Here is a 27,943-nt window from a genome sequence, read left to right on the forward strand (position 1 = left end):
TATGAAGAAACAATTTTTTATTGACCCAAGAAAGAATAATACAATAAAACAGAGAAGCACGGGGTTTGTTGAACAGGTAATCATTGGTACCCTGACAAAATCACTACATAAGTACATAAGTACATAAGTAGTGCCATACTGGGAAAGACCAAAGGTCCATCTAGCCCAGCATCCTGTCACCGACAGTGGCCAATCCAGGTCAAGGGCACCTGGCACGCTCCCCAAACGTAAAAACATTCCAGACAAGTTATACCTAAAAATGCGGAATTTTTCCAAGTCCATTTAATAGCGGTCTATGGACTTGTCCTTTAGGAATCTATCTAACCCCTTTTTAAACTCCGTCAAGCTAACCGCCCGTACCACGTTCTCCGGCAACGAATTCCAGAGTCTAATTACACGTTGGGTGAAGAAAAATTTTCTCCGATTCGTTTTAAATTTACCACACTGTAGCTTCAACTCATGCCCTCTAGTCCTATTATTTTTGGATAGCGTGAACAGTCGCTTCACATCCACCCGATCCATTCCACTCATTATTTTATACACTTCTATCATATCTCCCCTCAGCCGTCTCTTCTCCAAGCTGAAAAGCCCTAGCCTTCTCAGCCTCTCTTCATAGGAAAGTCGTCCCATCCCCACTATCATTTTCGTCGCCCTTCGCTGTACCTTTTCCAATTCTACTATATCTTTTTTGAGATACGGAGACCAGTACTGAACACAATACTCCAGCTAGGAGAATCCAAGTAGGGATACATACTCCAAAACATAAAAATAAAAGTAAAACATTCACATAGATCCCCCAACCCACATAACTGAACAATACACTTGAATCCTACATGTGATTGAGTACTGAAGAACCAAACACCCAACCCCCTCCATTTTCCCTCATCCCAAGAGACACACTCCAACATACATGAGAGGCTTGTGGTCTGATAACCCCCCATTATCTAACTACCCACCCTACCTACCCCACATCCCAAAGATACCCCTCTTCCTCTTCGACTCCCCTATGGTGACGATCTATAAAGGGGGACCCAATGTCCCCTAGCCATTAAAGATCTAAAATATTAAGAATTCTACCATGCCCCTTAGGGGGCACATTCTGAATATACCCCTCCCATACTGGCCAAACATGTTTCTTCTGATGAAGTGTAAAATGGGCATCCCTAGCCTCCAATACTGTCAGTGCATGCAGGACATTTCTCCAATGCCAGAAAATTGGGGCGGCATTTTGTGTCCACTATTACAGGAGCCACTTCCTACCTAATAGCCCTGCATTACTCAATAACAGACACGCTGCCTTCCCCACTGAACCAAATGCATTCCCCTTCCCAAACAAACAAAAAAACCCAGGAGAGAAAAGTGTATAGGTCTTCATAAGAAATTTTCAAAATAAGTATGCATTCCTTTCCAGAATCTTTGTACCTTCGGACAGGTCCACAAAGCATGAGAAAGGGACTCCTCCGAGACCCTACATTTAAGGCATAATGGTGAAGAACTACAATCCGCTTTATGAGCTTGAACCTGGGAAAAATAGGCCCTCTGAAGTGAATGAAAATGGCATTCCCACAACAGGACACTGCATAGTATTGTAGAAGCACCTGTCAGAGAAGCTTCAATATCCCTGGATGTGACTTGGAGGGGCATAATCGAAAGGGACACCCAAGTTTTGCTGAGGACGTCCTCGCAAAACGTCCCGGCGGAGGGGCGGGGAAAATCAAAACAAGATGGACGTCCATCTTTCGTTTTGATAATACGGTCGGGGACGCCCAAATCTTGAAATTTAGGTCGCCCTTAGAGATGGTCGTCTTTAGACTTGGTCATTTCTGATTTTCAGTGATAATGGAAACCAAAGACGCCCATCTCAGAAACAACCAAATGCAAGCTCTTTGGTCGTGGGAGGAGCCAGCATTCATAGTGCACTGGTCCCCCTGACATACCAGGACACCAACCGGGCACCCTAGGGGGCACTGCAGTGGACTTCAGAAATTGCTCCCAGGTACATAGCTCTCTTACCTTGTGTGCTGAGCCCCCCAACCCCCCCTGAAAACCCACTACCTCCAACTATACACCACTACCATAGCCTTTACTGGTGAAGGGGGCACCTAGATGTGGGTACAGTGGGTTTCTGGTGGGTTTTGGAGGGCTCACATTTACCACCACAAGTGTAACAGGTGGGGGGGATGGGCCTGGGTCCGCCTGTCTGAAGTGCACTGTACCCACTAAAACTGCTCCAGGGACCTGTATTCTTCTGTGATGGACCTGAGTATGACATTTGAGGCTGGCATAGAGGCTGGCACAAAATATTTTAAAAGATATTTTTTGAGGGTGGGAGGGGGTTAGTGACCACTGGGGGAGTAAGGGGAGGTCATCCCCGATTCTCTCCGGTGGTCATCTGGTCAGTTCGGGCACCTTTTTGTGCCTTGGTTGTAAGAAAAAAGGACCAGGTAAAGTCGTCCAAGTGCTCGTCAGGGACGCCCTTTTTTTCCCATTATGGGTCGAGGACGTCCATGTGTTAGGCACGCTCAAGTCCCGCCTGCTACGCCTCCGGCACGCCCCCGTAAACGTTTGTCATCTCTGTGACGGAAAGCAGTTGGGGATGCCCAAAATCGACTTTCGATTATACCGATTTGGGCGACCCTGGGAGAAGGACGCCCATCTTCCGATTTGTGTCCTTCCGATGGGCGTCCTTCTCTTTCGAAAATGAGCCTGTTGGATTCCTAGTTCCAGTGACCACACCCCAGCCAAAGATTCAAAGTCCTGAAGTGGAATGAGTTTATATAAAGCCTTATGCAAGCGTGATACTGACAAGGCATTTGGTGAATATGGAACAAAAAAATCATACACCTTCCCTAGAGCCCCCTTGAAGAGGCCCTCCCTTTTCAATGTTTGAGCATAGTGTAACAATTGGACGTAAGCAAATCAATCTGTATGTAGGACCTGGAAACTCTGCTTGATAGTTTCAAAAGTAACTAGACTCAAACCTGCCTGAATCATCTGATTCACAAATCTAAACTCCTTCTCTGCCCATCTCCTAAAATCTGCATTATCCAATCCCAGGGGAGAAATCCAGATTACACAGAAAAGGCAGGAGATCACTAACCGAGGTGGTCTGCTTCCATAAAGTTAACAAAGCCTTCCAAGCATTGTTTTCGATGTAATAAAACATTACCTCTAAGGTGTTGTGGCAATTTAGTATGTTGGGCTTGGAGTACATAATTAAGGTGCAAAGGGATGAACAAGGCTCCTTCATCGTAACTTAAAGGAGTAAAATCTTCCAATTCCATTATCCAGTCCTTAACATGTCTCAAAATACAGGCCTGATTATAGGCATGGAGATCTGGCAGATCCAGTCCACCTGTACCCCAATTTCCTTAGAGTCTAGGAAACTGGAGCTTAGGTTCTCCCCTCTCAAAAAAAAACTGTTTAACAATCACTGTAAATCCAACAAATCTTTCCTTAATAACAAAGAGGGAGAGTTTTAGGAACATACAACCATTTTAGGAATGTCATACGGTATAAAGTTATTCTCCCAATCAGAGAGGAGTTAAGATGATTTTAAAACAAATTCTACGTGATATGGGGAGACAGTGTTTGGCTTTAAGTAAAGGAGTTAAATGACCGTATTACTTGGATCTATAAATAAGCTTTATTAGCTGTATTCTGGACTTTCTGAAGCCATCTGATGGTAGAAATATTTGTATCCTATAAAAGAGAATTGCAGTAATCAAACTGGCAAAGTGCAAGTATATATCTAACCGTGTCAGTTTCTCTGTCTTTCTAAGGCCTGTCTGCATGACTGCTTGTCTCTCAGAGACTGCCAGTATCTCACTGGTTTTTTTTAGCTTGTGCTTCTCCATCTCTCTCTTTCTCTTTTTGACTGTCTCTCTTCTCCCCCAGAAACTCCTGCATCTGCAGAACTTCAACACTCTTATGGCCGTGGTGGGGGGTTTGAGTCACAGCTCTATCTCTCGCCTGAAGGAAACACAGAGTTTTGTAAGCCCCGAGACCACTAAGGTAGGTTAAACACTAGTCTCTCTTGTTCTCTCTCTGTCTCTGCCTTTCTCAATGTCTGCTGTTCTGACACAGTCTCTCTCTTTTCAACCATGAGAGATCTTCGAAGGCCTGACGGAGCTGGTGACCTCTTGCGGGAACTATAGCCAGTACCGGAAACGCTTCTCTGAATGTATCGGCTTCCGCTTCCCTATCTTGGGTGTGCATTTGAAGGACCTGATTGCCGTTCATGTGGCACTACCTGATTGGCTGGACAAGGCCAAGACCCAGGTCAATGGGGTGAAGATGCAGCAGTTATATACCATCCTGAATGAACTGGTGTTGATTCAGACTCTCAAACCTCCTTTCGAAGCCAACATGGACCTCATCAACCTCCTGACGGTATGATAGAGGGGTGGAAAGGCAGGGAAAAAAGAGACCTCGCTTCTTAACTGATCACCCAGGATAGGCTGGGATTAGAACCCCTTCCCCCTGCCCTCAGTAACCCTAATAAGGCATCTGCTTGCTCTCCCACCAGGTCTCTCTTGATCAATACCGGTCTGAGGAGGAAATCTACCAGCTCTCTCTACAGCGGGAACCACGGAACAAATCTACGGTAACAAAGAACACACCCTGCCATACAGAGGACCTTCTAGACCAGGGGTTCTCAACACCAAGCCAGTCTGATTTTCAAGATGTCCACAATGAAAATGCATTATATTAACATCAACTGAGTAAATCCTTTCTTCTAGTTACATACTATATATCACTAAATAGTAACTCTTCATTGTATTATCTTTACAAAATTCACTTTATTAATCTTTTCTCTGAACATATAAAACGCCTCACAATCTAATCATGCACTCAAGAAGACAGACGCCATTTTTCTCACGGCACCGGGAAGCCCACGCTGTTTAGACAGTTGTTAAGAAAAGTGTAAATGTTCTTAGTTGAAGCCCTGACGACGCTTTTCCGAAATGCAGTTACTGTGTCGGGTTTCATGGAGAGAAGAGAAACTGATAAACAAGAATATTGAAGGTGGTGCGGTTAAGTGAGGCTATGAGAAAGTCTCAACACATGTGAAGGAGGTTTGGGGAGCCCATGGATGACATTATAACAGTGAGATAATACACTCTCATCAGCTGGCGTTTGTGTTAAGAAGTTGTATGCATATAAAGCATGGGAGTTGTTGGAAAAGAACATTTAAAAGAAGAGAAATCATGGATAACAATCTTCTATATGGACAAATTAATGTGGAAACATTTTAGGGAGTAGTTCAAGCTCCTATGAGTTCATGTTATCAAGATTGAGTGTAAAAACTCTGGGGATAAAGGGATTGTATTATTTTTCAAAAACCTTTTTTTATTATTTTAGGTGTGAATAAGAGGAGTGCTTGATTAGATTGTGAGAAGAAGTTTTATATGTTCAGAGAAATGATTAATAAAGTGAATTTTGTCAAGATAATACAGTGAAGAGTTACTATTTAGCAATGAAAATGCATGGGATAAATTTGTATGCTCTCCCTCCACTGTATGCAAATAAGAACATATGAGTAGCCACCCAGTATCCTGTTTCCAACAGTGGCTAGGCCAGGTCTATCTCATACATGTTTATTGTGGGTATCCTGAAAACCTGGTTAACTAGGTGTGTCCCAGGGACTGGATTGAGAACCCCTGGTCTAGACTAACCACTAAATATGTCGCAGTTGAGCACTGGTGAGTGGAATATTGCAAAGCCTTTTGCTTTCAGGTGTGGGAGTTGCCCTTCTCAGTTTCTTTAAGCTCTTTGCTCCCAGCCTGGCCTCAGTTGATAGTAACTTATTGGCATTCTGTGGGCTTTTTCTTATCACAAATGCTGATAACACTGTTGCAGCACAGCTTTCCTGAGCCCCAGCAGCCATTAGATTGTCTGATGAAGGATCCAGGATTGCTTCATTTTCATATTGCTGGGTTCAATGTGCAGTTGTTTCTCTTTTTCAGTTTTTATCAGGGTGGGGATTCTGCCACCATCATCAACCACTATTCACAACTACCCAGGGATTATTTCATGACTTTTAATTGGTCCTCCCATTATTCCTTGGAACGTCATTGAAGGTCCTGAGGCCAAGACCCATGCTTAGGGCTCTTTCTGAAACCCTACTGTATATCAGGAGCTATAAATTCAGCCACCAGGTATCACTGCCAATGAGGGACCTATTTCCCCCCTCCCACCAGGGCTCTGAATACTTTCTCTGCAACATCTCCAGCTCTAACTGAGCCAGGGCCTGACTTGGGGATTAAAGCTGGGAACTCCATGTTGTATTGCATAGTATTTTATTTATTTATTTATTTAAACATTTTTAGCCCATACTATCTGCCATTCTAGGTTGGTAAAAATAAAACAAAAGATTACTCACAGAATAAAACAAGACAGTGACATCATACGAATCTTATCACAGTGAAATCATTCACGTCTCTTCAAAATAAAACATTAAAAAAAATTCCTGTAGCAGCAAAATAATAAGAACAAACCTCAGAAAAAGCAGCAGCAACCAAGCAGAAAATATTAAACAAAAGGCTGCCACTGAGCCACCAGGCTGGTCCAATGTTTGTCTGTTATTCTCATTCCCCCTACAACATTTTTCTGTCTCTCCTTGGCTTACAGATCTCTAGTCCCGCCTCTCCCACACCTCCTGCTCTTATTGACGAGTGGGCTTCAGCTGTGAAACCAAAGCCGGATCAGGCCATTGTCATTAAGCACATTGAGAAGATGGTGGAGGTGAGCAGGTGCCGATTTTGAAGCGTCTACAATTAGCGTGCGCGTTAACCATGTAGGTGCCTATAGGGATATTGTAGGTGCCTACACAGTTACGCGCATACAAGGTTTACATGCGTTAAAAATGTTAACACGCATATATAGTGGCTTAGTAAACAGGGCCCTTGGTTTCTTGCACATTTTCTCATCTCCTATTCTTTGCCCCTTTCCCCTTTCTCTCACATAGTCTGTGTTTCGGAATTTCGATGTGGACGGCGATGGACACATTTCCCAGGAGGAGTTCAAGAGCATTCGGAACAATTTCCCTTATCTGTGCAGCTTTGGGGATCTCGATGAGAACCAGTGAGTATTTCTGGAGCTCCCACATAGGCCAAAAATGGTCCTGCCCTTTCTCATAACGGATATGTGCATTGAGTCCCTTACTCCGGGGGCAGGGCTGGAACCAAGTGATGGAGCAGTGTATGTTTGTAGGAGAGGAACCCTACAAACAGTGATATGAATGCACTGGGCATCCTAGAAAGTATGGGATAACCTAGAGATGGCCTGCGGGGGATGCAGAGAGATATGGGGCTATTTGAAGAGACTCATTGCGGGGTCTCATTTACATGAGTCACTAGGGGCTGAAATGCAGGACCATGTGCGAAAAACACAGTCACCCCTTGGTAGGGGCCATCCACAGACTGTACTTAACAGCAGTGGTATAATTTTGGGTGAGAATCATGGGGAAGGGAGAGTGGATGTGAAGTTCTATATGGCAATTTGTGTATACATGTATCAAGATGGACAAAACATCGCTCAGCAGATGATGGATCATTCCAGCTGCCGTTTTGACTTATCATTTAGTGCTGTTTGAAGATGGAGGTCTCGTTTCACTCTCGTGCCCTGCTCAATCAGTGCTTTGGGAAAGACATGGACATGGGCAGGCTTTCCAGGATAGAGATACAGATGGTACAGCTAGGGGCATAAGAGATCTGTCATTCCTCTTAGTCTGAAGGGGTGATGGGTTTTTCTGCAGTGATGTTCCTGGTTTTATTTCCTCACAGGGATGGGTGGATCAGCAAAGAGGAGATGATTTCATATTTCATGAAAGCCAGCTCTGTACTCAACTGCAAGATGGGCTTCATCCACAATTTCCATGAGACAACCTACCTGCGCCCAACCTCCTGTGAGCACTGCAAGAACTTTGTAAGTGTCATACAAAGAGGGGATGGAGGTGGTCAGCCATTATGACGACCCTCATCCATCTAATACTCCACTGCACCCTCTAATGCATTTAACCTTTTACCCTTCACCTTTCATGCCCAATCAACACCTGAACCCTTGAACTGGCCTTTTGGCAAGCGCTGCACATCGCTATGTTGAGGACCTGCTTTTAATCCCCAGGTCAGGATTCTGCTGCCTGAGCCAGTCGAGGCTGGAGATTTTGCACAAGTAGCATGTCCGGTCCCCAGGGTGGGCATAGGGAAGAATGGGGAGAGCGACTCTGTTGTCATTCAATGATACCACTTAAGTACTTGGGACAGATCGAAGGTCCATCAAGCACAGCATCCTGTTTCCAACAGTGGCCAATCCACGTTACAAGTGGTTGCTTGATGCACATTTTCTGGCAGGATCACAAAACAGTACAATACATTTTATGCTGCTTAGCTTAGAAATACAAATACAAAAATAAATGGCTCTGTTTTGTTCCCTGGATAAACCTTGTAAATATACACAACAAAAATTGAACAAAACTTGATATGTGATAATGTGTATCTAATTGGCTATAGAGGTTATCTCATATCTTTCTTGATGACTATGTGCATTGACAAATCATGTCGCTCACATGTCTGTGTATAGTTATAATCACAGAATACCTCCAGCCAACCAGTAGTAACACGTTGTGTTTGAATATTTAATTTAAATCGTACTACTGATTCAAAAAATAAACATTATTGCACATATGAAAGCAAATAATGCACAAAAGTAACTTAGCTTAGCTACAGGGATCCAAACTTTGTCTGTTGTCTTCTGTGACTGAAGCTCAACAACTAGCGTCTTAGACTAATGGAACCCTCATTGGCAACTCCAGTGTTGTGGTAAGCCCGACAGGACCCTGTTTCGCGGTGTCATGCTTTGTCGAGGGCAAAAACCTGTATAAAGTGGAGAATGCATTAAAATTACAATTAAAATTAAAATTAAAATTAAAACCAACCTTAGAAATAAGCAGTGGATTTTCCCCAAGTCCATTTTAATATTGGCTTATGGACTTTTCTTTTAGGAAGCTAGCCAAACCTTTTTTAAACCTTGCTAAGCTAACTGCTTTTACAACATTCTCTGGTGTGCACATTCCCAGAAAGATCCACAGGCAGGCCAAAATTTAAAAAACAAAAAAACAAAAAGAAAAAACAAAAAAGAACAAACCTTAATCCTTCCATCTTCCACATCCAAAACAGTGCTGGTGTTAAACCTGGGTAAAAGCTTGGGAGGGGGCCCCAAGTCCTACCTTCAGATTGAAGCAGGCTTTGGGCCACCTGTAGCATAGGGGTCGAGATGCAAACCCCCTCCCCCCCAACTCTGGTCCTTTCCTAGCTCAGAGATTGTGTCTTCACAGTTCCAATATTGTATCTCCTTCCTCCCTCATCTGCTCCTTTTCTATTCCTTTTATCCCATCTTTTTCTAGTTCTTTTCCTCTTTGCCCCTTGCTCTTTTCTTTCTCTTTTGCTCTCTCCTTTTCTGCACTTCCCGTCTCCTGCTTTCTGTGTCCACTTTCCATCTCTTTCTCCGACTTGACATCCTTTTTCTTTCCCAACAGATCCTTGGAATCTACAAGAAGGGGCTGAAATGCCGTTGTAAGTTACTTCCCTCTGTGCCCACTTGAGTCTGATCCCAATCCTGCACAGTCCTGGGAGGGGTTTGGCTGTAATGTTTATAGTTTGTAATTATAGTTTTATTAAATTTACTATCAGTAATTACTTGAAAACTCAAAATCCACTGGGTGCTATAGAGAGACTACTGTTGGAGTTGAACCCGGTGGATAACCTACTAGCAGTTATTGTACAGTTGCTGCAACCACCCTGGTGGAGAAGCTAAGTAGCTACTATTCTGTTTCGTTCACGTGCAGTATGTTTTTGGACATTGTTTCAGTAGTTTTTTTGGGTAGAGTTCTAACATAAGTACATAAGTACATAAGTACATAAGTAGTGCCATACTGGGAAAGACCAAAGGTCCATCTAGCCCAGCATCCTGTCACCGACAGTGGCCAATCCAGGTCAAGGGCACCTGGCACGCTCCCCAAACGTAAAAACATTCCAGACAAGTTATACCTAAAAATGCGGAATTTTTCCAAGTCCATTTAATAGCGGTCTATGGACTTGTCCTTTAGGAATCTATCTAACCCCTTTTTAAACTCCGTCAAGCTAACCGCTCGTACCACGTTCTCCGGCAACGAATTCCAGAGTCTAATTACACGTTGGGTGAAGAAAAATTTTCTCCGATTCGTTTTAAATTTACCACACTGTAGCTTCAACTCATGCCCTCTAGTCCTAGTATTTTTGGATAGCGTGAACAGTCGCTTCACATCCACCCGATCCATTCCACTCATTATTTATACACTTCTATCATATCTCCCCTCAGCCGTCTCTTCTCCAAGCTGAAAAGCCCTAGCCTTCTCAGCCTCTCTTCATAGGAAAGTCGTCCCATCCCCACTATCATTTTCGTCGCCCTTCGCTGTACCTTTTCCAATTCTACTATATCTTTTTTGAGATACGGAGACCAGTACTGAACACAATACTCCAGGTGCGGTCGCACCATGGAGCGATACAACGGCATTATAACATCCGCACACCTGGACTCCATACCCTTCCTAATAACACCCAACATTCTATTCGCTTTCCTAGCCGCAGCAGCACACTGAGCAGAAGGTTTCAGCGTATCATCGACGACGACACCCAGATCCCTTTCTTGATCCGTAACTCCTAACGCGGAACCTTGCAAGACGTAGCTATAATTCGGGTTCCTCTTACCCACATGCATCACTTTGCACTTGTCAACATTGAACTTCATCTGCCACTTGCACGCCCATTCTCCCAGTCTCGCAAGGTCCTCCTGTAATCGTTCACATTCCTCCTGCGACTTGACGACTCTGAATAATTTTGTGTCATCGGCGAATTTAATTACCTCACTAGTTATTCCCATCTCTAACATTAATCCTAGAGATTTTTTTCATCTTTGTTCTCTCTGATTTTTTGGTCTCAGTGGTTTTTTCTCTAGTTGGAATTGTTTTCCGCCGAGGTTTGTTTCCAGAGTTTTGATTGAAACCTATGATAAGTGCCTCTATAAGGATAGACCATCAGTGTAGGCTCCCTAGGCTATTGAGGTTTCTTTTCTTTACTAAATTAATAGCTTGTTATCTCTTGGGTTACTGTTAGCTTTTAGAGCAAATTTTTGTTGATTATATTAAATTTACTATACCACTCTAACTGATGAGCAGAAGAGTGGTGTACAAGCTAATTAAAAAACACACAGTAAAAGAAAGGAAGAAAGGGACATTTTTTGATAGGACATTAAAACCAATCATACAACAAAATAAAGTCGGACAGACTATGGAAACATCAACAATATATTAAAAAAAAAAGACTAGCTGTTGTTGGTCCCAGGTTGTGGAATCTAAATACAAGGCTTACCTAGCCAGATCAGACCATGCAAAGTAGCAGGGGCTCAGAAACAGGGCTCATGCTGAGTTGTCCATCCTTTGCCACATTCTTCCAGTACTGTGCAGTCATAGTTTAGGGGTGCCTTGAACCTGGGGTAATGTTCGATATTGTTCTATTAAATAACTTGCCCTCGATCCATCTACAGTGGCATAGCCAGACTTGTCATTTTGGATAGGCTCACAAGATGGGTGAGTCTTCCAAAACTCTCCTCCCCCCACTTTTGTCCTGCATCTCTATCCCTCTCCTCCGCCCCCAGACCCAGCAACTCCCCCATCTCTGAACCCCCCATCCCCAGTTTACCTCAGCATCTTTGTTGGCGGCAGTAGTGACACATATTGCTGTCTGAGCCGGCCTCGCAGACTTCCCTCTGCCGTGTCCCACCAGATAGGAAGCAGGAAATGACATTAGCAAGGGCGAGATGGCAGAGGGAAGTCTGTGGCTACAGCACAGGTAGTGGATGTGCATTGCTACTGCCGCCCACAAGACCAAAAAGGAGGAGGGTTCAGAGCAGGGAGGAATGTTCCAAGTCATGGGGGGTGGAGGTGGAGGTCGAATGCTGGATCTGGGGGCAGGAAAAAGGTAACAAGGTGGCCACTGCTGAACTGTTAAGGGTGGCCAGACAGGATGGGCTTGAACCAAGAATGGGTGGGCCTGTACCCACCCAGACTCATCAGTAGCTACCACACTGGTCTTCTGTAAATCTCTCTGATCCCTTTCTGACCCAGGATGTGCAATATTCCCTCATAACATCTCAGGCCAGTGAGTCCTTTGGGATAATTTTGAAGAAGTTTCTTCTTCTTGGTGTCCATCCATATAATGTCCCCCTGTTTCTTGTGTGATGAGACCCAGTGTTCCTATACACTTCCTACAGTTGTAGGTGCCAACCCTCTTCTATATTACTCCTCCTGGTGATGGTACTTCTCTGACTGGATCTGTATTCAGCTCCTGTAATGCTGGGGAGGGATGGGAGGGGGAAGATTGATGGGTAACAGGAGATTTCCCCTCTCATGTTGTAACTGTGTTACTGCCATCTCTCTTGTTGCAGCCTGTGGGATTACTTGTCATAAGCATTGCAAGGACCTCCTCTCTGTAGAGTGCCGGAAACGTACCCGCAGCATCAGCACGGAGAGTCCCTCTTCTCATCAGAAACGCTCCTTCAGTTTCTCCCTCCCCAGTTCAACCCAGAAGTCTGTGCAGCACACAGGTACCACATAATGTACTGGCAAGGGGAGAGGGGATGAACAGTAAAGCCAGATGATCCATTTTGACATGAAATTCTGACCCCAATGCTGGCTTTCCAAACTCTCACCTTTGGAGAAAGGGCATCTTGTTAAAGGACAGGGGAAGAGATGGAAGGACTGTAGGATCCCAGAATGCTTTGCAAAATAAGACTGTCTGGCCAACGGCTATGAATGCTCAAACTGTCACCTGCTGAATCCAGATCATATCAGGGACAAGCTGGGCTAGTTCTGGTTTTATCCCATTGCTACAAGATCCAACATGCAATGGGGGTATAAATCCAGGCTTGAATTAATGGTAGGCTAGAGAAAATATGAGAGGAGAGGCATTCTGCCAGCTGGATCCATCTTTTATTAAAAGATCTGCTCATTCTGTTCTGGCTCTTCCTGTGAGGTTTCACAGGGACTCAGACATCTACATCATCCCTCCTACCTGTACTCCTACCATCCCATCTTCCCAGATACAACACAACACAGGTACTTAATATTCCACAATAATCCAGAATACTGTTTAGTGTGGATTACAATATAGAAGGCTAGACATTACTAGGAATTATATAAAACAGTTAAAACCCACAAAACATCATAATTACATTTTAAAAATTTCTAAAATTAAAAATATTTCATTTTTTATGGAAATGCAAATACTCCAAAATGGAATTAATTTCTCCAAACTCATTTTGGCCTTTCCTTCCAGCACCTGTTTCCCTGGAGTCTGCCTGCCTGCCTGCTCATCTCCCTGTACCCTCAGGAGTGAATTTTCAAAACCTTCTCATGCCCCCTCCCTAAGTCCCTTCTCTTGTTTGTGTGGTACAGACAAAGACAGTGCCTCCACCCCCTCTTACGCCTGCTCCTTAATCTTGCTTCCTGCCCCCATCCCCTGTTGCTATATCCAGCAACAACAGATAACCCATGCTGTTTCCTGTTTGTGTAAGGATGAAACAGGGAGCACTGAGAGAGGAAAATGCAGGCAGGAAGGGTAGGAGGGTAACAGTGGGACAAAGATGAGGGAGGGAGAGAAGGTAGGAAGACAGACTAGGGACAGATATAAGATTTCGGGACTCATAGGCAGGACTGGATGGTGAGGCCAGGGATCCTCCCTTGAAGCTTAGACAGCCAAAGGGACCTCCTGGAGATAGGAACACAGGACTGGGGATGTTTGGCCTTTATGAAGTGGAGAGTCATCCACTGAAGGAGAGGAGGAGTAGCCTAATGGTTAGTGCAGAGCAGAGGGCTGAGAACCTGAGAAACTGGGTTCAATTCCTCCACTGCAGTTGCTTGTGACTCTGGGCAAGTCATTTAACCCTTCAGTGCCTCAGGTACAAAACTTAGATTGTGAGCTCACTAGGGAAAGAGAAAGTACCTGCATATAGTATATATAAAACACTTTGGGTGTACCACAGAAAGATGGTATATCAAATCCATGATCCTTACCCCTTAAGTGGGATCAGGCTCCTTTTTGGCTGGATTCTTGGCACCCTAGGCAGTTGCATACCTGCCAAATCTCCCACATTCAGCGGGAGACTCCCGCTTTGGCAGGTCATCTCCCGCACTCCCGCCAAAGCGGGAAAGTCTCCCGCTGAGACACACACCGCTGCTTCTGCCCTGTTGCTGCTACCACCGCTGTTTCTGCCGTTGCTTCTTTAGCAGCCACAGCAAAAGAAGAAAAGCAAACACAAGGGCGCAGCAGTCTTTAGGAATGTGCTGTCGGCTCTGCCACTCCTCTGCCTCCGGAATGGGAAATTGATGTCAGCGGGGGCAGTAGATGGCAGAGTCGACAGTACATGCCTGAAGACTGCTGCGGCCCCACGCTTGTATGCTTGTTTTGCCGGGGTGGCCAGGAAACACGGGGTACTGGGTTGAAAGGGTAGGGGAAGGGGGAAAGGGCGTCGAGAGGGAGGCAGAAGGTGATAGAGCAGAGGGGAGAAAAAGAAAAGAGTAGGGATGCTGGATGGAAGAGGGGTACAAAGAAAGAGAGATGAGAGAAAGAAGGGACATGGAAAAGGGCAGGGGAGAGACAAACTGCTGGGGAGAAGTAAGAGGAGCAAGGGGGAGACCCTGGCTGGTAAGATGGAGAGTCAAAGAGGAAAAGTGCTAGATGGAGGGGGCAGAAAGAGGGAAGATGCTGGATGGAAGAGGGGTACAGAGAGAGAGACATGAGTGGAAAGATGGAGAGAGAAAGAGGGGACATGGAAAAGGGCAGGAGAGAGAGAAGCTGCTGGGGAGAAGCATGGGGAGAAACTGTGGGAGACCCTAACTGGTCAGATGGAGAAATGCTGGATGAAAGGACAGAGAGAGAGGAAAAATGCTGGAAGGAGGGAGCAGAAAGAGGGAAGACGCTGGATGGAAGGGTAAAGAGAGAAAAAGGAAAGACACTGGAAGGATGGGGAGAGAGAGAGAGGACATCCTGAATGGAAAAGAGTAGAGAGAGAGAGAACTGGCTAGAAGGAAGGGGAGATGGAGGGAGACAATGGATGGAAGGATTGGGCGAGGGTAGATGGGTGGAAGGATGGGGAAAGAAAGAGGGATGACACTGGATAGAAGGGTAAGAGAGAAAGAGGGAAGGTGCTGAATGGAAGGGTAGGGAGAGAAACAGGAGACGCTAGATGGAAGGATGCAGAGAGAAAGAGGGGGAGACACTGGAAGGATGGGGAGAGAAAGAGGGGAGATGCTGGATGGAAAAGGGGAGAGGATAGAGTTTGTGAAAGATTGGAGAATAATAGGAAGGGGCATGGGGAGAACAAAAGTGAGGAAAAGATGAAAAGCCATAGATAGATGAAGTAAAAAGAGAGAAATTAAAGAATGAATAGTAAGAATGAATTAACTCTGGACAGAGAGAGGCAGAAAAATAAATTGAAGACAACAAAGAAAAAGGAGAGAAAAATGACAAATGGACAGGAAACCCTGGCAAGAGAGTTAAGAGAAGAAGAAGGAAAACAGAATCAAGAGACTAGGACCAACACAATTAGAAAAAGTAAATGGCCAGACAACAAAGGTACAGAAAATAATTTTATTTTTTAATTTAGGATGAAGTAATGTGATAGTGTGTTAATAAAGGTTAATAAATGCAAATAAAGCACAACATAGAAAATAAGGTGATACCTTCACTGATTTTAAAATATTTTTGATTAGCCTTCAGAGACCAGCACTTCCTTCCTCAGGTATCCTCAGGTCAGGAGAGGATACTATAACAGCATTATACTGTCCTGACCTGAAGCAGGAGGTTTTCGCCTCTGAAAGCTAATTGAAAAGGGTATTAGGCTAGTAAATAAAATATTTTCTGAAATGGCTGTGGGATTGAGGTGTGCCATGGGGGTGGAGCCTTGTAGAGTGAGTGGAGCCATGGCAGAGTGGGGCGGGGCTGGGAGGCATGTACTAAAATCTCCCTCTCAAAAATCGGGACCCCTTGGCAGCTCTGCAGTTGGCTATGTTGCTTATGTTGAAATCTAAGACTGGAGGGAAGAGGACAGAACATAGGAGAGGGAGAGGTGGGAGGAGAGATAGAAAAAGGAGGGCTTAGAGGGAAGGAAGATGAGAGATGAGAAGGGAAGAGGTGAAATGGAGGGGAGGAGGAAGAGGGACTGAAAAGGGTAAAGGGGTATGATAGAGAGATGGAAGTCGAGGGGGTGTGAAAGAATGGAGGAGTGGCAAGATAGTTATTGACTTGTTTATTTACAACTTTTATATAACGCCTTGCTGACCAAAAGACGTTGAAAGCAGTTTGTTTTTTTATTTTTCAATTTTATTGTACTGCTACAGACACCATCTCGTTCCACAAATATCCCTTCCCTGTTCCACCATCTATCTCCCGTTTCCTTCTGTTCTTACTTCACACCAGGAAATGTAAGGTAATCTAATTTGATAATGCATCGTATTTTTTTTTTTATTGTAATCCACTCTGAACTAGTATTTGGTAAAGGTGAACTAAAAATGATGATACAAATTCTAATTCAGATTGCTTGCAGCACATTCCACAAAATTGGAGTGATCATTGTAAAAGTATCTTTGCATTTCTGTCTTCCTCACTATGTTCACTGATGGAATCACTGCCTGCTCTCACTGGCTTCATTGAAGCGGTCTCAAGGGGAAAGCCAGGACAGCTCTTGTTCCCTATAACCTGCTGATCCAGAGCTGATCTTAAATTTCCATCCCAGTGCATTGTGGATCTCACATGTCATATGAACATAAGAATAGTGATACTTGCTCAGACCATATACACTAACCGCTGTTACCACATCCTCCGACAACGAGTTCCTGTCAGACCTGTGAGTTCTTGTACCAAGTAGAGCTCCGCCGAGCCCGGTACTTGGACCAGGTTCTGCTTGGCGTCCGGACAACCCCGGGTTTCACCTGCGCTGACCGCCGTTCCCCAGAGGTTGAGCCCCTAGGTGCGGGCGGCTTGCAGGGCTTACGAGATGGAGCAGGAAGCGGGGCGATGAACGTGATGGCCAGACAGGCAGCAGGCAAGAGAGTGATCCAGGTACTGGCAGAGTCAGTAGGCAGGCAGCAGACACAAGAGTAATCCAGGTACAGGCAAGGTCAGTAGGCAGGCAGCAGACACAAGAGTAATCCAGGTACAGGCAAGGTCAGTAGGCAGGCAGCAGACACAAGAGTAATCCAGGTACAAGCAGAGTCAGTAGGCAGGCAGTAGACACGAGAGTAATCCAGGTACAGGCAGAGTCAGTAGGCAGGCAGCAGACACAAGAGTAATCCAGGTACAGGCAGAGTCAGTAACGAAGAACAAAGTAGAGGAGAAGCACACTACTGAGCAAGTAACACCTACCAAAGTAGAAGCTGAAGCAAGGAATCTAGGGAGAGCTCAGATGATAAAGTGCTGGAGTCTGACATCAGCAGGGAGAAGGGGCACAGCCATAGGACAAGAGCAGGGAAAGGAGGAACCGGAGCAGACCCAGGTGGGTGGAAGCAGAGCAATCAAGGAGCCTGGAAGCCAGGCAGAGAGAGCGCAGAGCCAGGTGCATGGAAGCAAAGCAATCAAGGAGCCTGCAGCCAGAGAAGAACCACACACACATGGCTCAGGGCTGTGCCAGACAAGTGTGCGTGTCGATGGGACCCTACGCAGCCCGAGGACGCCGCTTGCGTTGAGCTAGGGGACATGACAGTTCCAGAGCTTAACTTTTCTTTGAGTGAAAAAATATTTCCTTCTCTTTGTTTTAAAAGTATTTTCATGGAGTTTCATTGAGTGTCCCCTGGTCTTTGTACTTTTTGAATGAGTGAAAAATCGATTTACCTCCAACTGCTCCACATCACTCAGGATTTTATAGACCTCAATCATATCCCCCCTCAGCCGTCTCTTGTCCAAGCTGAATTGCCCTATCCTCTTTAGCCTTTGTAAAGGGGTCCGCTTCCTCCATTCTGGGTTGGGGCCAGCAGCCCTGTTAGGTTCACAGGTTTCCAGCAAAGAACCAGACTGCCATATGGACTTAAGTCCAAAGTGCTTTATTCTCAATTCAGTTCCACTCTCAAAATTGAAATGCAGCTCACAAACAGGGTTCAGGCCGGGTTCCAAACTCCAGTCAACTTTCAGTTCCTTAACAGGTCAGGCCCACTTCCTTTGCACTACCTCCCCTCTCCCTCAGAAGGGTTCCGTCAAAGTTCTGCCTGCTGTTCTATGCATCCCAATAATTCAACTCTTTCACAAACAGTCCCTTCAAAGGAAACCACTACTTAATGCCCCTGTCCTCTTTACAGCACCCAGGAGGACCCTGTACCAAACAGGGCTGGCAGCTTTCCTCCTACCTCACAGCACCACACCCCTGTGGCCTCTCACACTGCCTTCATGTGCTGGACAGGGCTACCTTTACATTCTCACACTCCATGGCAGCTTACTCTTCCTCCCCCCAAGAGAAGCTCCAGTGGCAGGCCATTTCTGTCATAAGTACATAAGTAATGCCACACTGGGAAAAGACCAAGGGTCCATCGAGCCCAGCATCTTGTCCATGACAGCGGCCAATCCAGGCCAAGGGCACCTGGCAAGCTTCCCAAACGTACAAACATTCTATACGTCATTCCTGGAATTGTGGATTTTTCCCAAGTCCATTTAGTAGCAGTTTATGGACTTGTCCTTTAGGAAACCATCTAACCCCTTTTTAAACTCTGCCAAGCTAACCGCCTTCACCACGTTCTCCGGCAATGAATTCCAGAGTTTAATTACGTGTTGGGTGAAGAAAATTTTTCTCCGATTTGTTTTAAATTTACTACACTGTAGTTTCATCGCATGCCCCCTAGTCCTAGTATTTTTGGAAAGCGTGAACAGACGCTTCACATCCACCTGTTCCACTCCACTCATTATTTTATATACCTCTATCATGTCTCCCCTCAGCCGTCTCTTCTCCAAGCTGAAAAGCCCTAGCCTCCTTAGTCTTTCTTCATAGGGAAGTCGTCTCATCCCCGCTATCATTTTAGTCGCCCTTCGCTGCACCTTTTCCAATTCTACTATATCATTCTTGAGATGTGGCGACCAGAATTGAACACAATACTCAAGGTGCGGTCGCACCATGGAGCAATATAACGGCATTATAACATCCTCACACCTGTTTTCCATACCTTTCCTAATAATACCCAACATTCTATTCGCTTTCCGAGCCGCAGCAGCACACTGAGCAGAAGGTTTCAGTGTATTATCGACGACGACACCCAGATCCCTTTCTTGGTCCGTAACTCCTAACGTGGAACCTTGCATGACGTAGCTATAATTCGGGTTCTTTTTTCCCACATGCATCACCTTGCACTTGCTCCACCTACTCCATGGCAGCTTCTCTCTCAATCAGTTTCCTCTCCCTCCTGGTGGCTGGGAGCCACCCGGAAATCTCTCTCTCCTCTCACAGCTGGAGGGAATTATATACTGGCGATGCAGCTAAGGGACTGAGCTTTCACTTCCCCTTCTCCCTCTAGTGGGGAAGGGAGTAACTGGCTCCCGTAGCACTGAGTCACTGCTCCCCCTGCTGGGGTTGGACATCCATTCCACCCTTTTGGGGCTACTCTCCTCTCTCCTGCTTGCAAGGGCTTCTGGGAACTGTAGTTCACGGATTAGCTGCTTCTCTGTAGGGCCCCGAGTGCTAGCTTTGTCACACCTTTGCTCATATGAGAGGAGTTCCATCCTTCTTTGAACCTTTTCTAATTCTGCTATATCTTTTTTGAGATACGGTGACCAGAATTGAACGCAATACAGAGGCATTATAATATTTGTGGTCTTATTTTGCATCTCTCTCCTAATTATTCCTAGCATCCTGTTTGCTTTTTTGGCTGCCTCTGTACACTGGGCAGAAGATTTCAGCGTATTGTCTATAATGACACCTAGATCTTTTTCTTGGGTGCTGACTCCTAATGTGGACCCTAACATCAGATAACTGTGATTTGGATTATTCATCCCAGTGTGCATCACTTTGCATTTGTCTACGTTAAATTTCATCTGCCATTTGGATGCCCAGTCTTCCAGTTTCCTAAGGTCGTCCTGCAATTTTTCACAGTCTGCATGTGTTTTGACTAGGGCTGCTTTAATCACATGATTAAGTGCAACAATTTTTTTTAATCGTGTGATTAATCGTATGAAGTGTCCCCCTCACATTTTCACCTGTATAGTACAAAATATAGACTGCAGATGTAAATTCTCAAAACTGACATATACTGTACTTCAGTTACTTAACTGAAAGTAAAATCATTTCTCTTACCTTTGTTGTCTGGTGATTTTATTTTTCTAATCATCTTATTTCCTGTCTGTGGTTCTGCTTCTCTGTCTGTGCTCTGAACTCTTATTTTCAGGGCCTCCTTTTTTTTCACTATTTCTTTTCTCGCCTCCTCTCTTCTTAACTTCTTCCCCAGCAGCCTTTTCTCTCCATCTGCCCCGCGTTTTCTCTTATCCCCCCAGCACCGACATCCTTTTCTATCCCACCACCCCGTGACTCTCTCCCAGACTCTTCCTCCCTCCTGCATATATTTTCCTCTCCTACCTCTGACCCTCTCCCTCCCCGATGCTCCTGCAGCTTGTTTTTTCCTATTCCCCCTGCCGCCGCCGCACACTGGCAGCCTTTTCTCTCCTGCCACCCTGTGTTCTCTGGCATTTCATTCCCCGCTTCGCGTGGCCCTCTGAACTTGCCTTGCACACATGGCGGCTTAAGCACACACTGCTCTGCTCCTCTGAAACCGGAGCCCTTTCTCTCTAGCATCTGACTGTTGCAGCAGGAAACAGGAAGTTTCATCAGAGGAGACGGGACACTAGAGAGGGAGGTCTCCATTTACAGAGGAGTGGGGCAGTGTGTGCTTAATGGTGCCCTTGTGTACGAGGCAAGTTCGGAGGGCTGCGGGAGGGGGGATGCCAGAGCGGGGTGGCAGGAGAGAAAAGGCTGCTAGTGTATGGTGGTAGCAGCAGGGGGGGGGGGTAAGAGAGAACAAGTTTCAGGATTATTGGGGAGGGAGGGGCAGTGGTAGGAGAGAAAAATATGCATACATGTGACATGAGGAGAAGCAGGACAGGCAATGCGCAGAGAACAGTGCTGGAGAAAGGCTTCAGCTGGCGGGGGTTAGAGACCCCCGCTAGCTAAGGTATGTGGGGTTGCGGTGAGGAGGGGGTTGTGGCAGGGAGGTGGGCCAAACTGTGCCCCCCCCCCCCACTTTGGACTGGACCCCCCAAACGTTGAGGTCTGGAAAATAGTGTGGCATCCTTCAATGACAGGCCTTGGGGGGGGGCTTTCCTCTGGTGATAGATTGTGGGCATTCTTCAGTTAGAGGCCTTGAGGTGGCGGACTTCTCTCTAAGGGCAGGAGTCTAGGATTCCTTCAATTACTGCCAGTAGGGGGGCCTTCCTTCTGGCAGTAGGGAGACTGGGCGTCTTCCAGTTCTCCAGTTACAGATCTCAGAGGGAAGGGTCAGGGAAGGACAGGTCTCCTTCTACTGGCAGAGAGTATGGTCCCCCTCTGGTTCCAGACCTTGTATGTGAGAAAGGCTGAGGGGGTGGAGGGTAGTATGGACCTCCTCCCATGACATGGGAGAGGGCACCTAGATTATGCTCCATTTCTCTATTAACACCTTGTTATGCTGCCCATCTGTAATGAAAACAATCAAAATAGCTATCAGATAATTTATTTATTTGTTACATTTGTATCCCACATTTTCCCACCTATTTGCAGGCTCAATGTGGCTTACATATGACCATAATGGCGTTCGCCGGTTCCGGTATAACAAATACAAGGTGTAATAGTGGTAGGATAAGGTTCATGTATGGTAGATACATTGGGGGAACATAGGATAGGAAGAGGGAGAGTTGGGTTGTGTCCATTACGATCTTTGGTTTTGTTGTGTTGCAGGTGCTTAGGTTCTTATGTTGGGTCCATGGGGTATGCCTTTCTGAACAGGTTTGTTTTTAGTTCTTTCCGGAATTTTAGGTGGTCGTACGTTGTTTTTACTATTTTTGGCAGTGCGTTCCATAGCTGAGCACTTAAATAGGAGAAGCTGGATGCACACATTGATTTATATTTGAGTCCTTTGCAGTAGTTGAATGTACAGGTGATATTTGAAGAATACGTGTGCTGGTGTTCTTTGATGATTGGCAGGCAGAATCATTTCCCTATTGAGTTGCTGTATTATTTTATCTATATATATAAAACTCACCCTCAACGTTCTGAAGATAGTGACGTCAGTGAAGCCAAGCCACTGACTTCCTTCAAACAGGGTTCGAAGGTTCGTGGTGGTGAAGCCACCGAAATCGCTCCGGACCCCGCCCTCGAGGGTGGCGTAATGGCAGAACAACGAAGGGGTTGGCAGGGAGGGAGGCAGGGAAGGGGGGTGTTGGGAAATCGCTCCGGGACCCGCCCTTGCGTCAAACGTCATGACGTTGAGGGCGGAGCAATGGCAGAACAACGAAGGGGTTGGCAGGCAGGGAGGGGGGGGGGTGTTGGCGACGAAAACCTTGATGGCAGAACAACGAAGGGGTTGACAGGGAGGGAGGCGGGGGGAGGGGGGTGTTGGGAAATCGCTCTGGCCCCCGCCCTCACGTCAAACGTCATGACGTTGAGGGCGGAGCAATGGCACAACAACGAAGGGGTTGGGCGGGGGGGGTGTTGGCGACGAAAACCTTGCTAGCGCCTGTTTCATTTGCTCAGAAACGGGCCTGTTTTACTAGTAATATATAAAAGAATCAGTTTAACAACTCCTAGCACCAAAAATCTTAACCACAGCAGCAAAAGAGAATAATAATTTATAGAGAATCATCAGCCAGTCAGAGTGGGACAAAATCCGAATGAAATTACTGGCCATATACAGTGTATAGAGGGACATTACCTGATCCTCACGATTCCAATATTCACATTTATCCACTGGACATGCAGGGCTGGCTCAACCATTAGGCAAGTCACATAGATCCTTCTTGGTGGGCAGCAAGTTTAATATTTCATAACAGTATGATGTCCAGTTATGCATTTTTATATCGTTGTGGGACGATCATGTTTGTTGAGTTTAATTATCAAAACCGTGGGGAAGGGGAAATGGACTAAAGGCTGGAAATTTAACTGAAGGGGACACAAGGCTGAAGATTTGCCTAGGCTACTTAATACTCTTACATAATGGTTGGGCCAGCCCTGTGGATATGACCGGTAATTTCACTGGGATTTTGTCCTACTCTGACTGTCTGGTGATTCTTTATACATTTTCTAGGGCTGCATTTCGATTAAAATTGCTAATTACGATTAATCACACAATTAAACATTTTAATTGTGTGATTAAAGATGGGACATAGCCGGAAGTCCGGGGGGGAGGGGAACGCATTTCCTCTCTCTACCCACCTCCCCACATTAGATATCATACCTTTGCTGGTGGGGATGCCGAAGCTTGCCAGTCGAAGAAATCCACTGCCAAAGCAGCCCCCCTTCCTCCTTGTGTTCCCTCAGGAGCGAGGAAGTCAGCAGGGTGCCTCCAGCCACTGATGCTGGCACTTCCCGAGCATGCTTGAGAAGTGCAAGTGTTGGTGGCTGGTGGCACACCATTGCTTTCATTGCTTCTGAGGCAGTATGAGGAGGAAGGGGGTGACGCAGACAATGGTATTCTTCGGCTGGCGGGGCTTCAGCAACCCCACCAGCCATTGAAGAGGTGCTGCAGCTTTGGAGGGGGGCTGAGCCCATTCTCTCTCTCTGTCTCTCATATTTGCCCCCCCTTGCTTTCCATTCCCTCATGTGCCCCCCTGTGCCTTCACCCATTCTCTCTCTGTCTCTCTCTCTAATGTGCTGTGCCTCTCCTCCCCTCCCGTGGTTCTCTCTCAATGCCCTCCCCTGCCCACCCGCACAGTCGGTCTGGCATCTCCCCTCCCAGACCGCTGGTGGCTCTCTCTCCCCTCCCCTCCCCATTTATCTTTTTATTTTCCACTAAATCTTCGCCCTGCAGCGACATTGAAACGCTGCCAAGGCCTGCACTGGGCCTTTCCTTCTCTGACCTGTCCTGCCCCCTTCTGAAAACAGGAAGCTGCATCAGAAGGAAAGCCGAAGCAGTGTTTCAATACCATTGCTGCTGCAGGGCGAAGATTTAGTGGAAATAAAAAAGGGGGAAGGGGAGGGGGAGAACATCCGGTGGTCTGGGAGGGGAGGGAGAGATGCCAGACCGACCATGCGTCCATGCACGTGGCAGACAGGCAGGGGAGGGAGGGCAGATAATCATTAATCATGATTACATTTTTAAATCCAATTATTAACTTATTAATTGCAGCATTAATTGTGATTATTGTGCAGTCCTATTATTCTCTTTTGCTGCTGTGATTAAGATTTTTTTTTACACATTATATGATCACTTCTTTTGACTGTTAGCCAAAAAATAAAAGCCAACAGGTTTGATTCCTCATCTTTAATCCATCTCTAATGAAAAGCAGATCATTGCTGGGAAATGTAATTAAACAGTGAGAAAGAAAACCTAACATTTCCCCCAGAATATAAAAAATCCACCATTTTGCCGCCCTCTAGTGCTAAGTCTGAGCAGTGCGTGGGCTGATAAAATTGCCTTTTGGAATGTCAGTGCTCTCAATGTTCACTGAGCAAATAAAGTGAAAGCATGGCAATAAGGAGAGATATGGCCTTCAGGGACCAGAGGGGGAGGTGGGGGAAATAAACAGAGTTTGTTGCTCTACTAAAGATATCAGGTCCTGATGCTTCTCTCCCTGTGTTTCATTTTCTTGCTGTAGATGAGGAGGTTCTGAAGGTGGTGGAAGACGGAGTGTATGACGTTCACTTGTAAGCCACACTCACCCCGGTTGCCTGTCCTTTGCCTCTGCCAGAGGAGCTGCAGTTTCCACCACCGATGATCATTTGGTGTCCACAGGACCCTGCCTTGTGAAGGTCCCTCACGAACTAGTGACCAGGTCCAAGCCAGCTTGTATCTCAGTACAGTGACATCCACTTTTCAAGAGCCCATGCCAGTGCAGGTGTGTGACACTACAGCTCCTTCCCCTCCCCTCTCACAGACAGAGACACACACAGAGCACTTTCCCAATAAAGGATTCATTTCTGTGTAATTTGGCAATTTGTGATTGGTTACATGCTCCCATCATTAATTTCTCCATGGAGAGCCAATTGCCATGCCAGAGGATATACTTTCAGGAGATAGCCTTTGCTCTTAGACGAGAATACAGCATAGACAACTGAAGAGCGAACCTTTATCAGAGCTCTCTGTGAGTGTCATACTAATTTGCATAAAGCATATAATACAGCACAGACATCTGAAAAGAGTATCTTCAAAAATGTCCCATGCAGCCGTTGCTCTGAATACAGCATGGACAGCTGAAGTGTGGTGTCTTCATCAGAGTCTTACAGGGGAATCCCACTGATAATATTGTAAGTGAAGAAGGAATAGAGCACAGCCAGCTGAAGAGCAGATCTTCTTGAAAGCCCCATGCACATTTCACATGAATAAAGCACAGACAGCTGAAGAGTGACCTCAGAGGGAAGGAGACTTGAAAAAGTTGGGGTGGGGGAGGGTAGCCATAATAACTTGTGCGTATCTGAAGGGGCCAGTCAAACATGATGAGCAAAAAAAGAAGTCTAAGTTATGCACTTGCTGTTCAATATTCTCATACCCTGTCTCACAATCACTATGCTGTCACACCCTCTCACACTACACCGCTCACGTGCTTACACACACTCACTATCTGTAGTGTGACACACACGAGCAGTCGTGAACATGAAAAATGAAAAGTTCCATGGGAAAACTCATTCTGAGAGAACTGTGGCCAGCTATGAACAGATGGGTTATTCTGCAAAGTCACACTTCCTCTAGCAGCCACAAGTGCATGTATTATCAAAGAAGTGCTATATTTCCTTAGCAGAAGAAAAAACCTCAATATGTAGTCCTAACAACATTATCACTGGATTACAGGGTAAAAGAAACCCACTACGATTCTGTACCAGTATATTGCTCCTTCCGGGTAAATGGACTCCCTATGGTAGAAAGAGCAAACCCCTCCCCCACCTGTCAGATACACTCGGCCCTCTGCTGTAGTTTAACGGGCATTAGAACAGTGCTTCTCGGTCCTCTCCTGGAGGCACGCCTTGCCAGTCACGTTTTCAGGATCACCACAATGAATATGCATGATATAGATTTCCATATAATGGGACTCTGCCATATGCAAAATTATCTCATGCACATTCAGGAAGTAGGAGCCTATTCGATAAAGGAACATAGGTGCCAACTTTCTTTTAAAGAATACCAGCTTAACAGGGCAGACATGCACCTAGGACCAGATTCTATATATGGCGCCGAAACAATACGCACTTAGCACTTATTCTAGAAACCTCGCCTAAAGTTAGGTGCGGTTTACAGAATATGCAGAAGCGCCCATCCCTGTGACTAAAATTCAGGTGCAACTATTTATGCTAACTAAAACCCGGTGTATATACCTGCGCCTGACTTAGGCGCAGATCGGGCATATTCTATAACGGTGTGTGTAATTTTTAGGAATGCCCACGACCCAGCCTGTCCCATGGCCACACCCCTTTTGAGATCCATGCATTAGAATTTACGCGCCCCACTTTACAGAATACGCTTAGAAAGTAAATTCTAATTAGTGCCAATAATTGCTTGTTATTGGCCAATTACCAGCAACAATTGGCTTGTTAATCAATTAAGCTGCACTGCCAAATTTGCATGCACAGCTTTAGTTGCTATATATAGAATCCGGGCCATAGAACTTAGGCATCATCACTTGTGCCTAAGTACTGTTTGATACATACGTAACTTATAGTATTTTATTCCTATGGGCTTCTTAGCATTTAGTGCCTGCTAATCATTAGCATGCTCTAAAGCTATTAGCATACCTTAGTACAAGGAGCCTGATGTAAGTTAAGGGGTTTTTATAGAAAGGGCTTATGTGGAAATTCAGCATTTCACACCTATGTGCTGGTATGCTAATGCTTTATGTGTGTAACAGGCACCTAGTAGGCATCTTCTTTATAATATGCCCTGGTAATCCTGAAAACCCAACTGGCTAGGTGTGCCTCCAGGAGAGAGGGTTGAAAAGCACTATATTAGATATGGGTCATGGATTTGATATACTGCCTTTCTGTAGGTACAACCAAAGAGGTTTACATTTATTATACACAGCTAGCTTCACTGTCCCTAGTGAGCTCACAACCTAACCCCCCCCCCCCTTTTACAAAGCCACACAGCAATGCCGACACAGCCCATTCATGGCTTTGTAAAAAGGTTGGGGGGGGGGGGGGTTTTGTACCTGGGGAAATGGAGTGGTTAAGTGACTATGTTTTGTTGTTACACACATTCAGAATTTTCTTGCCAAATTCTTTGTATGATTTTATCACAGTCTATCTCTGAGATTTCCTGGATGGTGTCATTCACTCATGCATGTTTATATTTTTTAAAGTATCTTTTTCCTTATATATTGTTGCTATATCTATGAAACTGCCCCTTTATTTACTAGGTGAGTTGTTAACTAGCTTGTTGAATGCAGTATGTGGTATTTTGGAAAAAGGCAATGGGGTAGGACTTTTTTTGAGGGGGTACTGAGTACCGGCACCTTTTTCATTGTCTGCTAAAATTGACCCATGGACCCCAAGTTTTAATGAAAGAGCTCAGGCTCTACACACCAATTCTGCTTTGTCATAGTTTCAGTGACTGGTTGCAGGGGGCCTGGCTATTGTGGGGTGGGTCCTCAGAGATCACCCCACCCCTGAAGGGTGGCCTAGCATTTGAGTACTGGCACCTTTTTGCTAGAAAAAACACACTGCAATGGGGTATCTATTTATACAGACATTCACAGGCAGA

At 45.6% G+C, this 27,943-nt stretch overlaps 1 protein-coding gene across 5 annotated transcripts in view; it reads left to right on the forward strand.

Annotated features, from left to right (window-relative positions):
• The window catches only part of RASGRP2 (RAS guanyl releasing protein 2), an 80,360-nt gene extending 53,714 nt beyond the window's left edge, over positions 1-26,646 (forward strand). For all 5 annotated transcript variants that reach the window (XM_030218184.1, XM_030218186.1, XM_030218185.1 and 2 more), the window contains exons 8-16: positions 3,898-4,014; positions 4,111-4,392; positions 4,529-4,606; positions 6,634-6,747; positions 6,971-7,086; positions 7,788-7,929; positions 9,539-9,575; positions 12,484-12,642; positions 24,852-26,646. In XM_030218184.1, the coding sequence (XP_030074044.1) occupies positions 3,898-4,014; positions 4,111-4,392; positions 4,529-4,606; positions 6,634-6,747; positions 6,971-7,086; positions 7,788-7,929; positions 9,539-9,575; positions 12,484-12,642; positions 24,852-24,904 (1,098 nt within the window). In that variant the 3' untranslated portion in view covers positions 24,905-26,646. The remainder of the gene's footprint in view (positions 1-3,897; positions 4,015-4,110; positions 4,393-4,528; positions 4,607-6,633; positions 6,748-6,970; positions 7,087-7,787; positions 7,930-9,538; positions 9,576-12,483; positions 12,643-24,851) is intronic.
• Positions 26,647-27,943: the final 1,297 nt, after the last annotated feature.

The sequence above is a fragment of the Microcaecilia unicolor genome, chromosome 11 (assembly GCF_901765095.1).
Source record: "Microcaecilia unicolor chromosome 11, aMicUni1.1, whole genome shotgun sequence".
Taxonomy (NCBI): domain Eukaryota; kingdom Metazoa; phylum Chordata; class Amphibia; order Gymnophiona; family Siphonopidae; genus Microcaecilia; species Microcaecilia unicolor.